This window comes from Pelobates fuscus, chromosome 3, assembly GCF_036172605.1.
Source record: "Pelobates fuscus isolate aPelFus1 chromosome 3, aPelFus1.pri, whole genome shotgun sequence".
NCBI lineage: Eukaryota > Metazoa > Chordata > Amphibia > Anura > Pelobatidae > Pelobates > Pelobates fuscus.
Window position 1 is genome coordinate 132,639,600 of NC_086319.1, and position 15,873 is coordinate 132,655,472.

The following is a 15,873-nucleotide window of genomic DNA, read 5'->3' on the forward strand; positions in this document are numbered from 1 at the left end:
AGATTTTTGCAGACCACTTACACCCTTTCATGGCAATGATGATCCCTGATGGCAATGGCTTTTTCAGCAAGATACTGCATCTTGCCACACTGCAAAAAGTGTCCAGTAATGGTTTGAGGAACATGACAAAGAGTTCAAGGTGTTGCCTTGGCCTCCAAATTCACCAGATTTTAAGCCGCATTGGTGGGGTGTACTGGAACAACAAATCTGATCCATGGAGGTCACATGGAGGTCCCACTTTGCAACACCAATGGGATCTGCTGCCAATGTCTTCATGCCAGCTAGCACAGGACACATTCACAAGTCTTGTGGAGTCCATGCCTCGACAAATCAGAGCTGTTCGGCTGCACGAGGGGTGGTTTTATTATTGTGGCTGATCACTATATAAGTAATTATATTCTACATCTTCATTGTGCTAGAAGAATTGCTAGCAAATGTATAGATTAGAAGAAAAACTAAAAATAAAAAATAGGTCTCCACCTCATGCAAATCAATAATTCAGCACCGAGTTGGCATAGACCTTTATTACCCCATGAGCTAAAATTTGATCATGCCTTAAAATATTATCTGAAGGGTCCAAAATTCTATTAAAAAAACCTCACCTACCATACACTATTCTTAACCTGTACAACCCAGAAACAAAGAATATAGGGTGATACTGCATATTTACTGCATAATTAATTTTTTATTTACATTTGTAACAGCAGCAAATCAGCTTTTGAAGATCTAATTTTAATATTGAGCCAAACCCAACCCCCCTCCCAAAAAATAGACTATTAATTAAGGTAAACAAAGAAGGAAAAAAAAACAAAAAAACAATTGTACATGGTTTTTAAAGTACTCTTCAAGAGGAATGTTCTTTCCAAATAATAATGCCTGCTGCTGCATTTTTTGGGTATGCCCCAAAGAGGCACAGTTAATGTAGTAAAATTTGTGGAAACTCGTGGATTAACCCTTATTGGTTTGTGTAGTTCCTACAAACGCAGTTCTGTTTTAGTGTGACATAATATGACTTAAAAGACTAATAATACAAAGATCAGCAGCAGCAGTTCTCTACACAGATGTATGTAAAAGATGCTAAACATTCAAAAAACTACTGTTATTATTTACAAGTTTATTAGCATACCAGACGTGGACTTAATTGTGCCAAGTTAAATATGTTTGCATATATTGACTTAATTTTAAAGTTCTCTACTTTTTTATTTGTGAAGACTATTATAATTCGAATTTTTATTCTTGCCATTTGTTTATACACACCCCCCTCTGGAAATCTTACCTGAATTTGTATCCTGATGTTTTTCTCTGGTTCTTCTTTTCTTTTTCCCCTGAAAAAAAAAAAAAAAAAAAAAAGACAAACGAAACAAAACAAACAAACAAAAAAAAAGTAAATTTTCTGTTGAAATATAAATATTTAACTAGGATGCTTGATGTTACTTAAATCGCAACACATATCAAAAAATTGTATTATAAAATCAACTGATTAGTATCTATTTGGCCACCAAACCACAACCCACAATAAATGTAATTTAGTTTTATATTTAGTTTATGAATAATAAAAGGAAATACAATGTCAAAGTGTCAGTGGTACTTAATTAAGGGTTAAGTACAAAAAACTATTAGATATGACTTTCCGCTTCCCTATGAAACCTTTTAAATTATCAATAAAGATTTTCACACCCTACCCTAATGTGGATGCACTGCTTTGATTTTTCTATTTCCTCTGTCTATTTTATCAGCAGCAATCCTTTTTATAAAGAAAGGCTGATTTCCATGAAATTAACTCATGTCTGTCAGGTTGTCAGGATATTTATATCGGCAGACATTTTGTGCTATGATAGAAATTCAAAGTGTATATTGCCTGAATCACTCAGAACAGAGCAGACTCCATTTTGGATTTCAAGCTAACAAAGACACAAATTTCTATCCTCTTTGTAACTAAACACTAGCCTGAACTAGTGGATGCATGGAATAGCCTTCCAGCTGAAGTGGTAGAGGTTAACACAGTAAAGGAGTTTAAGCATGTGTGGGAAAGGCATAAGGCTATCCTAACTATAAGATAAGGCCAGAGACTAATGCAAGTATTTAGAAAATTGGGCAGACTAGATGGGCCGAATGGTTCTTATCTGCCATCACATTCTATGTTTCTATGTTTCTATGTAACTAAGGAATGCTTTGTATAAACAAACCAAGTGATACAATGAGTCTAACAGAGAAGGGGGTGAAATACTCTTCTTAATGTTAGCTTCACACAAGAAAGCCAGACACCAGTGACCAGATAAGACTCAGTAATTAATTTGACTTTCTAAATTGTATAAGGTCTCATTGTAAAGTAAAAGTTAAAATTAAGTTTAAACTGCCAATTTTAGAAATTACAGCAGGAATTGTCGACACACTGTCTGGAAAAAGCCCAAAGAAACTCTTTGAACTGACAAGTAAACTTAAATTATAATAGCCATATAGATAAGCCAAATTACGTCAAAATCGTCATCACGAAAAGTTAACTGTTTCCTGGATAGGAAAGTTTAGTTAGGCGATACTGCCCTCTATGCACCAAATACCTAAATTGCTATATGCAGGGTAACCCCACCTTCAATTTCCTATTGGCTTATCAAGTAATGAGGAACAGAAAGTCTGGCCCTTTAAAAATCAGGATCACAGGCTAGGTGGAGGAAGAAAGGAGTCAAGAAGAAGAAAGACAAGAAGTAAGAAGCAAGTGAGTCAGAGAGAGAAAGAGACCCATGACAAACATTACTTGACACTTAGCTACCTGAAAACATCTGATGAGAACATCTCATTAACTGGTAAATATGCTGGTTTCATTTAATTAATATAATTTAATTAAACATTTTCTAATAGCATGATATATGACTGGATAAATCACGGTCAGATTTCGATATTTATAAATCTTAGTTAACTAAAGAATATACAGTTATAAACATTCCATTCTGCAGGTGGAATTAAGAATAATTAAATATATATATATATATTATGTGATTTATCACATGTTAGCATATCGTGGTATTTATCCAGGTGTATTGATTTGCTCTAATATAAGATAAGATTTATTTTTAGGCAAATTAAAAATTCAGCTTATAGAATTTGGTAGATTTCTCTTATTGGATGGTTCCAGGAAATGACTAATGAGCTGGTTTAAATGTTATGTTATTTAAAATTACATGAGAATAGATCTTAGGAGGATCTAGCCAGCATTGAAAGGGTTACTCAGTTATTCAGTAACTGTTAGCTAAAGTTTTATGGCCTTTTGCTGTGATCTGTCAAAGAAAGTTTTTCTTTGTCTCTGAAGTACCGTCATAAATCTTGTCTTGACAATTGAAGCTGTTAACCATTGGAACGTGTTTTAACATTGCCATTGTATTGCATATTCATGTTATACTAAATATTCATTGATTATTATCACACGTTACATATTATTATTATTTAAATTGTCACAATAAATTGTATCTATTTTTATAACAAATTGTGATTTTATTTATATGGAATACATTTCACTACATGATAACGATCTTTGGGATCTGGAGAATTGAAATAGTGGGCAATTCTCAACGGTTTACTATTATCATCCCATAAATATCCCCACAAGGTCCAGAATAAAAATAGCAGATCAATGCAAGCGATCACGATTTTAAATGATGACAGTAAACGTTAAAACTATATTTAAATACGAGTCTCATGGCAAACCTTTTTAAATGGCAAAAAAAACATGAGTTTATTCACTAATAAGTTAACTGTGGTGAACAGAGCTCTGAACTTGCAAAATTTAGGTCAAAATAGCCAAGTTTAAAACATACACCAAAGTATGAACAGAATGTCCTGAGTCATTACTCATAAGTCTAATAAGCCATTTGTGTGAACACTATTCTGAAACAGTCGCATATTTAAAATGACCATTAAAGTCAGAAAGACCGCTTCATCTCAGTGAAACTCTATCCTGAAATAAAATGCTGCTGATAGCAGAATTTGGTTGGAGGATCACAGCGTTTTGCTGTGCATGCTTGATTTCAAGCTAATGCTTTTTAATCAGAAGCAATGGGTTAGAGGAGAATGCAAGTGAGGTCATGCTGATATCACCGGAGGAGGAGTTGGAGGCAGTAGTGGAGGAGTCCCAATGCTGGATATGAGGTGATTAAACTTTAACTTACATTTTACACAGCAAAGGGGCGAACAGGGATGACATCTCTTTAAAGTAACCTAAAGTCCCGAAACAACAATTGTTACTTTTGGGGCTATAGGCTTCCTTTAATTAAATCTAAATAATGTGGTGTAAGATTGATAGCAGTATAGTACTATACTTACATAATTGTCTCTTGCAGACCAGCCTGGGTAGAGCTGCATATGAAGCTGCCTCTCCTTCCTTGCAAGTTCATAGTACTTTGCCTGCTCTTCTCTAGATAACGCATGCCACTATGAAAAGAAAAACATTAAATTTAGCCAAAACTATAAAATTATTGCACACAATTTTACAGTTAAAATAAACACCTACTTAAAAGCAAATTCACTTAAAAATATTAGGATTAAGTCCATAGGGCAGACGGAGGCCCCCTGTATAGCCGAGATAGAGTTCAAGATTAAGGATACCTAATTCATGGACAAGTTGACTGCTCAGGTTCACCAAACTATGGCTTTCTTCAACAAACATATCAGAAATGAGAATCTTATAAGGGAATATGAGGCTGTTCGTTACAGGGGGTAAGGCGCAAGCCAACCTTCCACTGTAACTCCTTTATTATCTTACTTTCTTTATACTTTTCCTATTGCCTTCTTTTCTTTCTACACTCATTCTTTTTTTTTTATCTCGTTATTCGATTGACCACATTTGCATTAGTGCTTAATTTATGTTATTTATATTTTTCACAAAAATGACGGCCTTGCAGCACTGTTTTATAATTTTTATATCTATTTCACTGCTTGTGATGATGCCTGCTATTGTGTCACCTGACTGTTCATAAATAAAGATTTTAAAATAATAATAAATAATGATATTTTTACCCATAAAAAACACGTAGAATGTATTGATATTTACAGAAGTATGTTTTTTTTTAAATTCTTTATTTTTCTTGTGCATATTAACGAACATACAGTTAGTCTTGCAGCGCCACAACAGCATCTGCAGGCTTGTCATGAACATCAACTTATTATGGCATGTGGTTGGCTAGCACATTTTAAAAATGTTTTATCACGAGAAACAAACGATTACAAACTGTTCTATAACGTATAGGTTATGCATTAGCGGATTTTGTGTATGACCTGTAAGATAAGGATCATTAGTTACATGCTTAATTTTTACACACCGGAGAGTAAAGTGTTAGTCAGTCGCTATTAGGGATTCAACTAATTCTCACCGAGCAAGTTCAGCTAAGCGTTTTGCTAGGTTGGCTATTCTTGTGTAGTGGTAATACAATACACCATATAACTATGGCTAGCCTCCGTGTGATGCAGAGGTGCGTCAAACCTAGGCTATAGGGAGTTAATGAGTCCCTTTAAATACTGTATTTTCAGTGCCGGTGTAATCATACAGGCTTTGTATGGGTATGCCATATCAGCAGTTGCATAAAATAAATCAGTGATTGAAGCCTCCTGCCATTGGAGCTAAGATTATCAGTGCACATTTTTCTTATTTAGGGCTAGGTAGTCATAACGATGTCATCGCCCGTGCCAGTGGTGGCTATAGGTGTCATAGCTAGTGTGGATTCAGCGGGTTGCACTGGTGGTGATTTGGTGCTGGTACCGGAGTTGCGCTGGTAAGCCCCCTGTTCCTTTTGGCCGTACGATTTGTATAAAGTTGGATACAAGAGTAAGGGCTAGGAGTTTGAGAGTCATCTATGTGTGAATGGATTATATTTCAGAGTATGAGTGTGCCGTGTTAGGGCTGGGTTCTTTAAGACTGTGAAGGAGGTCTATGAGAATTAAAAAGGTTGGGCCATTTTGACTAGTGTGTGTTCCATCGGTTGCTATGCCTCTTAACCCTGAGGCATTGGGGGGGAGGGGGGCATGGGCAGTGTGTAGCCGCACTGCCTTAAAGGCACAGGATAATGTATGACCTGTCGGTGCAAGAGATGAGAGCCTAAATAAAGACAGGTTATACATAACTTGGTTTAGTGTGTAGAACATGAAGTATTAAAAATGTATATAACAATAACTGGAGGTCTTTTGTTTGGTCAGTCCAGGTTTCATGTCACGGGTCCTGGGTGAGGAGTGTCCACCCCTATGGCATTGTTAGAGAGTCACAGTGTGGTCAGCAAGGCCGGTCCTTCTTCCACTTTGGTGATTTTATAGTGTTGTTCGCCTTTGGTCACCCAACAGCGAAGTGTTGTTCGCCTTTGGTCACCCACATACTAGACCCGCTGCTTGCAGGGTAGCGGTCACAGGCTGCATGCTCTTGCGCCATGATAATGTGTCTCTGCTTAAGTCCTGGAAGAATGTAATTTGATGTGTTTCAAAGTCATAGGGCGCTTTCCCTTTCATGGCCGTTATTAAGGCTATTTTATCTGTCAAGGTTTGGCATCGTAGGATTATGTCACGTGGGGCTGACTTAGGTGCCCTTAGGGGTTTTGCTATGCGATAAACGCCATCAAATGTAAAGTGTTTTGCCAGCCTGTTGGGAATGAGTGAGGCCACTAGGCGCCTTATAAAGTGGGGTAGTTCACAGAAGTATGTTTTTAATTCATGTTAATCACTTAAATTTTACATTTACATTAGATATCACAAACATGGTTTATTTTGCTATAGTCTTCTTGCCCTGCCAATTGAAATTAGGAAATTTGACAAAACTCTTACTGGAAACCAGGGCTCACCCAGTTCTCCAGCCACATTTGTAATGTGGAATTTACACTTCTGCATAGCCAATATCAATTCTGTCTAACTTGGACAGCAGTGATAGACTTAAAGTACTGTGTTTAAACTACCCCAGTGCTCTCAGCCAATTACTGCCATTCAGGTTGGGTAGAACTGACACTGGTAAGTTGAAAGAGTAAATTGGAGCCAGCGAGAAACTTTGTTTTGTCCATCAAAAAAACTGTGGGATTATGTCCACTGACCTGTAGTGGTTATGTTGCCTATAATATAACACAAGATCACAGATGATACCATACCTAAGACTAACTTCAAACTATTTTGAACTATTTACAAATACAAAATGGAAGAGGGGGAGAGTAAAGAAAAGAGAGAAAGATCCACAAGAAAGGAAGGAGGAAAACCACACTAAGTGAATATTATCCCTCTAAGCAAGCTGAAAACAGGCTGGTATGGCACAGTCTGATGAGGTTATGAGGACAAAACCAATGATTTCTCTTTCTCCAGTTTCAAAGCCTCCTTACCCTTCGTCCTAGGATTTGGTTGATAGCTGCACTCTCTTTTAGTGTGCATTCAGCAATAACTTTTGCCCTCATCTCTTTCATATACAACATAAAGGCATTTAGGGGCTTCTTAATCGTGGGTTTTTTGGGTTCCTTTTCTCTCTTTGGTTCAGAATGTGGTTTCCTGTGCATAAATTAAATAGGAGACAAAAAGAAAACAAAGAAATAAAAAATAAGCAAGTCTGTTATTTCTACTGTGTAATTTCTACAAATAAATAAATGTTGCAACTGAGCATAATTGGTTCTAGAAGTACAAAACCGCTACAAATCAAGGAGTAATGCAATGATGTGTTCATCTTTTACTTAAACTCCTTTTAGTTGAATTTGAGATAGGTTTTCCTACTCCTGTTTTTTGTTGAGTAACACATGAGTGACTGAATATGAATAAGTATACAGCCATGCCAGACAGCAGAAGAAGAGAGATCAAACATACCTCCTCTCTTACAAACTAGGCAACCAGGAATTGACCTCCACACACACTAAAAGAATGGATAGGGAAGAGTCTACATAAAAATAAAACAAAGACCTAAAGGTAGGTAGGTGTCAAGGAGTATGACAATTTGGGACAACTTCTGGAAGCTTAGGTTGGTTGTAGAAAATCCATTTGTGGGTACTCAACTAAACATGCCCCATGGAGTTTTATGACATAGTATAATATATATACTGCAAGTGCACAATACTGTTGAATCACTGAGTATATTTGAAGGCCAACTTTTACTAGCCATAGGAATGTCAAAATTAGAATTGCAAATCTCAGACATAACTGTCAGCAATTCTGAACTTACATGTTTTGTTCATAGCTATCCAGATCTCTATTGCCTGAGTGAGGTACTATAGCTGGGTGAGGAATTCCTGTTGTGTGCATGCTGGAGCTGAGCATCAGAGGATGTGTAAACCTAAAATGCATAAACAAACATTTAGCCATCTCATCTGTGTTTAACACTATAGAAACACATAGCAATACAAGCACTGTCAGAAAGGTAATTTGTTTTTATAAAATTTTAGTAAACTTTTTGAACAAACTGCATGAAAATATAGTGAATGATAGTTCCTGTCAAAGATTTAAAAATAACAAAATTAAAATGTTTTGTCTGCGCAGTTTATACACTGTTACACTGCAACATATATCTGACACAAATATTTACCAGATATGACTACTCTACTGTGATTAAATCTCAGCCATTCTTAATAATTCCATTATCCAGCATGGTCAGATCATGCTACCTGTTACAAATCGCTATTTGTAACTGGCCCTTTAAATGGAAAATTGCCCTGCGTCCCTGGATTGTGGAGAAGCCTATTTGCCAGCCTCCTTCCTCATGACTATGGCCCCTGGAAGATTGTGCCCCTGAAAACTTATTAACTTTTATTGGGTGTGTATGGCCCTTTAAGAACCGTCTGGGGGACATATTGTGACTTTGCTGAACAATGCCCCTTTAAGACTATGTCCCCAGACCTGTAAAATAACTTGCCCCTGGCTTTCCCCCTCTTGGTTCAGTAAATAGGGCTTACTGAACCAAGTACCACACAGGCGGACCACCCAGAAGTTAAAGTATGCAGGCAATTTACCTCCCAGGCTGTGAGGTTACTGCAGGTTAATTGCACGTGGCGGCGGCCATCTTTGTTCAGTCGAATGCGGTCAGCGGTGTATGCTAAAGATTCTGTGGAACTGAAATCGGCTACACATTTTACCGAACACCTTCTTCCATTCTGAACTTACAGCTCCAGAGACTAAGTCCCGTTCGAAATGGGGCTTAGTCGTTTTTCGGCATGAAATTGACCGACCGTACAGCCCAAATCTATGGAACTGTTTTGGGCAGGAAATTGTGTTTGTGGTCGGTCATAAAGGGACCTCCAGCTAACTTTTGATCCAGTGGAGGGAATTGCCTGATTTTTGGAAGTGTTTATGTTTGATGTATGCTGAGTCTGAATATGTTACTTTTATGGAAATTGAATGTATGGTTTTAAAGTTACAGTATGTGTGTGAAAACTATTTTTATTGTATGTGATAATTGGTTTAACTGTTTATCTGAGGGGAGGGGATGTGTGGGTTGCACCAGATGTGTGATTGGTGATTTTATGCCTCCCCCTGGGAGTGTCCTGTTTGCATGTAACCTCAATAAAAGCCAGGCTGGGTGTTCCAGCACCTCAGACCTCTTCTGACCCTCTAACTTGTAGCCTTGACTCATGTTTGTAGGGGACAGCTATAATCACTATAGGGATTGCTATGCTCTTCATACTCCCTTAGCTACTGAGCTCTTGTAAGAGCTCTTGTTCCTGATCCTGCTTTGCTCTACAGAAGGAAGAGGTTCACCTACTGGAACCTGGAGCCTGGTCGTAGGTCCAGGGCGCAGAGCAGACGGCGAGATACCAGCCCAGCAGCAGTGGTTCGTGGAGTACGCAGTAGTTATGGTGTCTACGGTGCTGATGGTCCTTTGGTGAGCGCTAGGAGCATCCTTTTCTACGGTCCAACTTCCAGCCAGCCTGGAGGCAACCGTAACACTACCTACGTTTCCATGGCTCTGTATACAATACTTACAATCTCACAACTATCTATGTCTTATTGTTTATCTCTATATTGATATACTCCATAGCTGTCCTATGCATATATAACATCCATGCATTAATACTATGAAATTACAGTTGCCTATTCACAAGATTAAGTGAACAACTCAAACATTGTTACAATGCAGCCTTATATTTATTACTGTAGTATTTAGTCATGTTTACACAATGAACAAGGTTTCTGAGTTGGATGTTATTACTATTTAGTTGACACTAGGTGGCACAATGTGAGCGTATAGTAACGTTAACTTTTTCACCACAAATGATAGAAATATATACAGTAAGTACAACATTGTGCTTTTTAAGGACTATATTATTGCATACAAAATATCTAGAGTCAAGGAGTATTAAGCACTGATTTGTTTTGTATCACATTAAATACATAAAGGAAGAAAAAAATTGTTTTTATCCTTCCCCAGCCACTTTAATATTGCTATTGGTTTGGCAGAGAAGCAGTAGTCAGACAACAACTGGAAACTCATATATTAGACGTGTTTTGGCAATAGAATGATTTGACCTGCTTATGCATAGGTGCTAGGATTTCCCTTGAGGTTAACACTGGATTTATGCATTCAGGCAACATTTAGTCAATATTTACCAAAAGTCGAAATACCGGACCGCTGCAACATCATTGCCTCTTAGGATAATGCAATATCTTGTTTAAGTTACACATTCTACATCCATATAAAATGAACATCCCTATTTATAAAAGTCAAAGTTAAAAAGAATACATGCAAACTGCAGAGGGGGGTGTTGGGATAGTGTCTGGATAACATTTTACATCGGTGCCATGCTTTTTCAATATCTACCTGGGATACTTGTAAAGTGCAATTCAAATAATGCTCAATGAGCTTCATATGCTAGCAGATAATTATGGGAATTTTAGATCACATTCATTCCATATACCCTTTACAGTACCCCCTATATAGCTTTACAGCTCTTCCAAGCCTCTCTAAGTATCTCTGCCCCAGCTCCATTTAGTCACTCCCGCTTGCCCAGGTCAGAGAGCAGCAAAAAATACTGACCGTTGAGGCACACAAAAAATAAAAAATAAAGATTGAAGTGTAGGGGTGTAAGTTCCCCTCAAGCCACAGCTTATATTGCAGGTCATTTGACACCACATGTTAAAGACAAAACAAAAGAGGCTAGCAGAAGATGGGGAAGCAAAAAAAAAGCAACAAACATGTTTGTTGTTTTTATCCTTTCTGTTCTCTTGGAAGATAATTACAACTATGGTTAGGTAGTGATGGGGCTGGAAGTTGTTTGTAGAGGGGATGAATGACAATAAAAAAGTAGGTATTCCTCATACAATTATGGTGCTCACATCAAACAGAGCTCATTATGGAATACTAATTAATTCCTCCTGAGTTAGGTATTGGCCCAAGTCCCTATTCCAGTCCTGCAGAAACCCCTAGCCATCACCATTTAAAGTCTCTATGGGGATAAATGAACCTGTTGGATTTTAACACATGAATGTCTGTTTGTCCTCTAATGTGTTCAATGGGATTTGCTGTCCTTTTGAGCATGACAATAGTGAGTACAAGTTTATAAGTTATTACATTGGATATTGTCCTACAATATTTGCTTCTGTGTGGGATGGATGTGCTTGATGGGCAGTTGTGTTGGTGTTCACTCTTGCAACACTATTAATATAAATTTATAATAAATTAAAGCTAAGAGAAAGTTGTATCTATAATTCAGATGTATGTGTGTGGGTTACAGTAAATAACGTGTAAGAATTAATGTTTAATAGATTAGACAGATATCTACTTTCATTCTATATTAGGCAGTTTTATTTTACAGAATCTAGCTACAAGCCTACTCTCAACACACTGAAGCAAAATGAATACAGCAAAGCTATATAAAAAACAAAAACAAAAAACCTCTTTCAGACATCCAAGTAATGGTTTAAAATATACTAGTTTATGATGATTATTTAAAAAATTACATAAAGCTGAAAAGTCAGCACCAAAACGCATCAGCAGGTGGAGGTACTGATCTGCTTATATAACTGGATGGAGAGGATAGGGAAGTGTCCTAATTCCTGATTAGTTCAAACTGACAACAGTACACCGCATTTAATGTGAGAGGAATGAATGAGCACTAGACAACATATTACCGGTAATAAAGAATGATATAGTGCAGTGGTCCCAATCCAGTCCTGATGGACCACCAACAGTCCTGGATTTATGTATTTCCATGTTTTATTCCAATGGAGATACTGACAAAACCTGGACCGTTGGTGATCCATGAGGACTGGGTTGGAGAACACCGATTTAATGGGCAAAAGTCACCCATGAATAGATAATCTACACCACCCTTTCCAAAATGTATTGCATGCCCCCAGAATTCTAATTGACATTTTTGCCATCCCTAGCACTCTTATGCTGGTGCTGTAAGACAGATAATGGTTCCCTAATACATAGTTTTTCTCTGCCTTGTTATAGCGGGGTCCTGGAATATTATTAAAAAAAGGCTATCCTCTTTTGCACAGGTTCGACTTTGCCACTGGAATTGCTATATTATTTGCACTTCTACGAATTTACTTTTAGCAGTTCAATAGTCCTATTTGATAGGATTTCTATTTTTATATTAAACAATTATGTTGTTACTGTACAGATCACCCACAAGTAATATTATACAGAGGACTAGAGTATGCTTAGTTTTGTTTGAGAATTTGAAATTTAAGATCTCGTTAGCTAAGCCTTAATCAGCTTAATGTAGTTGTTCAGGTATGATCTATAGCTCCCTGCAGGCAATCTAATGTAAACACTGTATTTTCAGAGAAAATACAGTGTTTACATTGATTGATAGGAATACCTCCAGTGGCCGTCACTCAGACGACCACCAGAGGGACTTCCTATCATGCAGGGCCCTAAAAAGGCCCTGTATACGTCAGACGTATTAAAATATGTGCAGGAGAGAGAAGGCACTGTGCGTCTGATTGCTCCCTGCTTGCGCCCGCCTATTTCGTCATTTGACGAAATAGGGGGCGCGGCTTCACGAGGCTCCCCGCGCTGGAACGAGGTGAGTAAAAGACTCTGCCTGGAGAGTCCCTTTAAAGGGGAGCCATCATGAAACACTTACTTCTTATATATTGTAAAGAATCTTAAGTGACACCATTGTTTTTGTGCCCCATTTCATCCAACAGGTCTACAATATGCAATTGCTTACAGGCTAGTGCCATAAAAGCAAATCAGGGAGTTAACTATTAAACTACTGCCAGAGCAAAACTAAAGGAACAGCATAGTCACCAAAACAACTCCAGCTTAATGTCGTTGTTCTGGTGAGTATAGTCAGTCTCTGCAGGCTTTTTTCAGTAAACATTTTTTTTTTCCAGAGAAAATGCAGTATTTACATTACAGCCTAAGGATACCTTCACTGGCCCCTTCTTATATGGCCGCTAGTGGTACTTCCTGGGGCAATGCTGCAATGCCATTCAGTGTCTCCATCCTCTGCATGGAGACATTGAACTTACCTCATAGAGATGCATCGATTCAATGCATCTGTATAAGGAGATACTGATTAGCCAGGGTGGAGTTTGGCTCTGCCCCTCAGCCTACCTACATGGCTGGGATAATCAGAATTGACAATCTGAGCCAATCTAATGCTGACCTATGGGAAAACATCATTTCTGATGATGTCAGCCAAGGAGGCACATCAGGGGCAGAGCCAGCACCACCAGACTGGAATAAAGGTACAATTTTACAATGTTAGACAATGTTATACATGTTAGGGATACATGTTTGTGTTCCTGACCCTATAGTGTTCTTTTAAGAATATGGATTTTCTTAATTTTTTACTTTTAGCTGTTTAGTCGATAACTCCCTAAATCTGTTATGTGGGGTTGCTGTATTTAAGGATAGAAAAATTATGGAGCTGTTTAGCCCTTATTTTGGGCATGTGCTGAGAGAGGCAGAGGGATAATTGGAAAGACACAGGGGGAGAGAAGCTGAGAGTAAAATAGAGAAGCTGTAAATCTACAGGTAGGGTTGCAGTATATTACGAGACATAGTTTAAGCATGACGAGATGGAAGAGAGGCATAAATTAGGATGATGAGATGGAAATGAGACGTGTGTTATGGGTGAGGAGATGGGAAAAAAAAGATATAAATGGGGTGAGAAGATGGAAAGACATTCAGTAAGAAGGGAGTTAAGAAAATTAATGCATCCTTCCTCTAGTCTCAGTATTAATGGTGATTAAAGCCAGTTTTCCTTTTAATTGTATTTAAAAGAGGATGTTGTTTTAATAAGTATTACAGTTGTCTGCATTATATGTTTAAATTGTATGGTTTTCAGTTGCATAAAATTAGCTAAATTGATAGGCTACAGAGATTTGGGGTAAATGTGGCTCTCTTACTGGCTGTTTATAGCCTCTGTGGCTCCCAGAGAAAAACCCGTGAGGATCACTGGGCTACTCTGGATTTTAAACTACTTATTGACTTGACTATCATAATAAAAGTTACATTTTAAGTACAAACTTCTTTCTAAGATATTTCTTTCTTCTTTTGACTGTCTCCAGAAAGCTTTATTTTTTTTTCTCTCTCTCTACTTGTTAGACTTTGGGACTATCTCTGATATACGACAGTTCACCATGACGTCACAACAATAATAGACGTTCTTCTGAGTGGAAAAAGCCGAAGCGTTCTATTTACTCACTTTATTAATACACAACGTGCAATTCCCCATACAGCTTCCTGTCTTGATCCTTTTTTTTTTTTTTGCTTTTAAAGGATGTTTATTTCAAAGTATTCAGGAAGCAGCAGAAGGAATTAAAATTCAGTCCTAATCCCACAAAATGAGAAGATGATTAGCAGTCGTGAAATAAGAATGGATGGGAGGGAGAAAGCAGTTGCCCTATTTGTGCATATCTCTCCCTGTAAATGGCTCTGAATGGCACTTCACAATACATTCAGATCTGCAGCAGAAAAGGGGAAAAAGACCCACGATGTTCCAAGACCTGATCAGCCCTCAATGTGACCTCACAGTTTAAAAACTGCTAAAATCACACACAGAGTGTGGCAAAGGTAATCCAGGAGCTGCTAAGCAGGGTCGTACTCATCATCCTTCCCGGCACTGTGCGCAGGATTGTAAAGCCATACTTGATGACACATTGTCCTCAGACACACATAGTGCTGTCATGATAACTGAGTTTTGTTAATTTCCTTGTTTCCTTTGTGGTAAAGTGAGTTGTCTTTTATGGACAGTTTTCTCTTCAGGTCAGTGGAAGCAGCTCGCGGTCTGCCACCCGGAAGTATCTTGGTGCCTATTGTTTACAATATTCTGAAATGCCGTATACAACAGTATACAAATGAGGAGGTAAAATTAAAGAAAACTGTGAAACTGTAGAAAAATAGATTAAAATATTAAGAAGTAAGATACTTAGTATTAGAACCCAAACATATTGGATCTCACAAGTTATAAAATTAGATGTTTTGATCTATAAACTATGATGCATACAAAAAGAAGACAATGACGTCTGAAAATGTCTCTAGTAAAAATGTAAGATATTTTAATGATGTGTGACTGATCATACAATGCTGTTGGCTTCCTTACTGTATGCAGTAAGAGTATTATATATGCATACTGTGCTTAAAAGAACACTTTATTGTTAAAGGAACACTATAGGGTCAGGGACACAAACATGCATTATTGACCCTATAGTGCTAAAACCACCATCTAGCCCCCTGGGCCCCTCATGCCTCCCTAAATATAGCAACATCTTACTTGTATTCAGGCCTGAAGCTGTAGCTTTGCATGCTGTTTGCCTCAGAATAGCAAGCTGTCAGCTGACATCATCAGAAGTGGTGGCCTGATCCAATCACAATGCTTCCCCATAGGATTGGCTGAGACTGACAAGGAGGCAGATCAGGGGCATAGCCAGCACAATTCAAACACATCCCTGGCCAATCAGCATCTCCTCATAGAGATGAAT

The 15,873-nt window shown here is 37.8% G+C and overlaps 1 protein-coding gene across 6 annotated transcripts in view; it reads right to left on the reverse strand.

Moving 5' to 3' along the window:
• The window catches only part of TCF7 (transcription factor 7), a 228,513-nt gene that overhangs the window by 22,315 nt on the left and 190,325 nt on the right, over positions 1-15,873 (reverse strand). For all 6 annotated transcript variants that reach the window (XM_063447484.1, XM_063447481.1, XM_063447478.1 and 3 more), the window contains 4 exons: positions 8,159-8,269; positions 7,335-7,497; positions 4,315-4,422; positions 1,277-1,325 (listed from right to left, as the gene is read on the reverse strand). In XM_063447484.1, the coding sequence (XP_063303554.1) occupies positions 1,277-1,325; positions 4,315-4,422; positions 7,335-7,497; positions 8,159-8,269 (431 nt within the window). The remainder of the gene's footprint in view (positions 1-1,276; positions 1,326-4,314; positions 4,423-7,334; positions 7,498-8,158; positions 8,270-15,873) is intronic.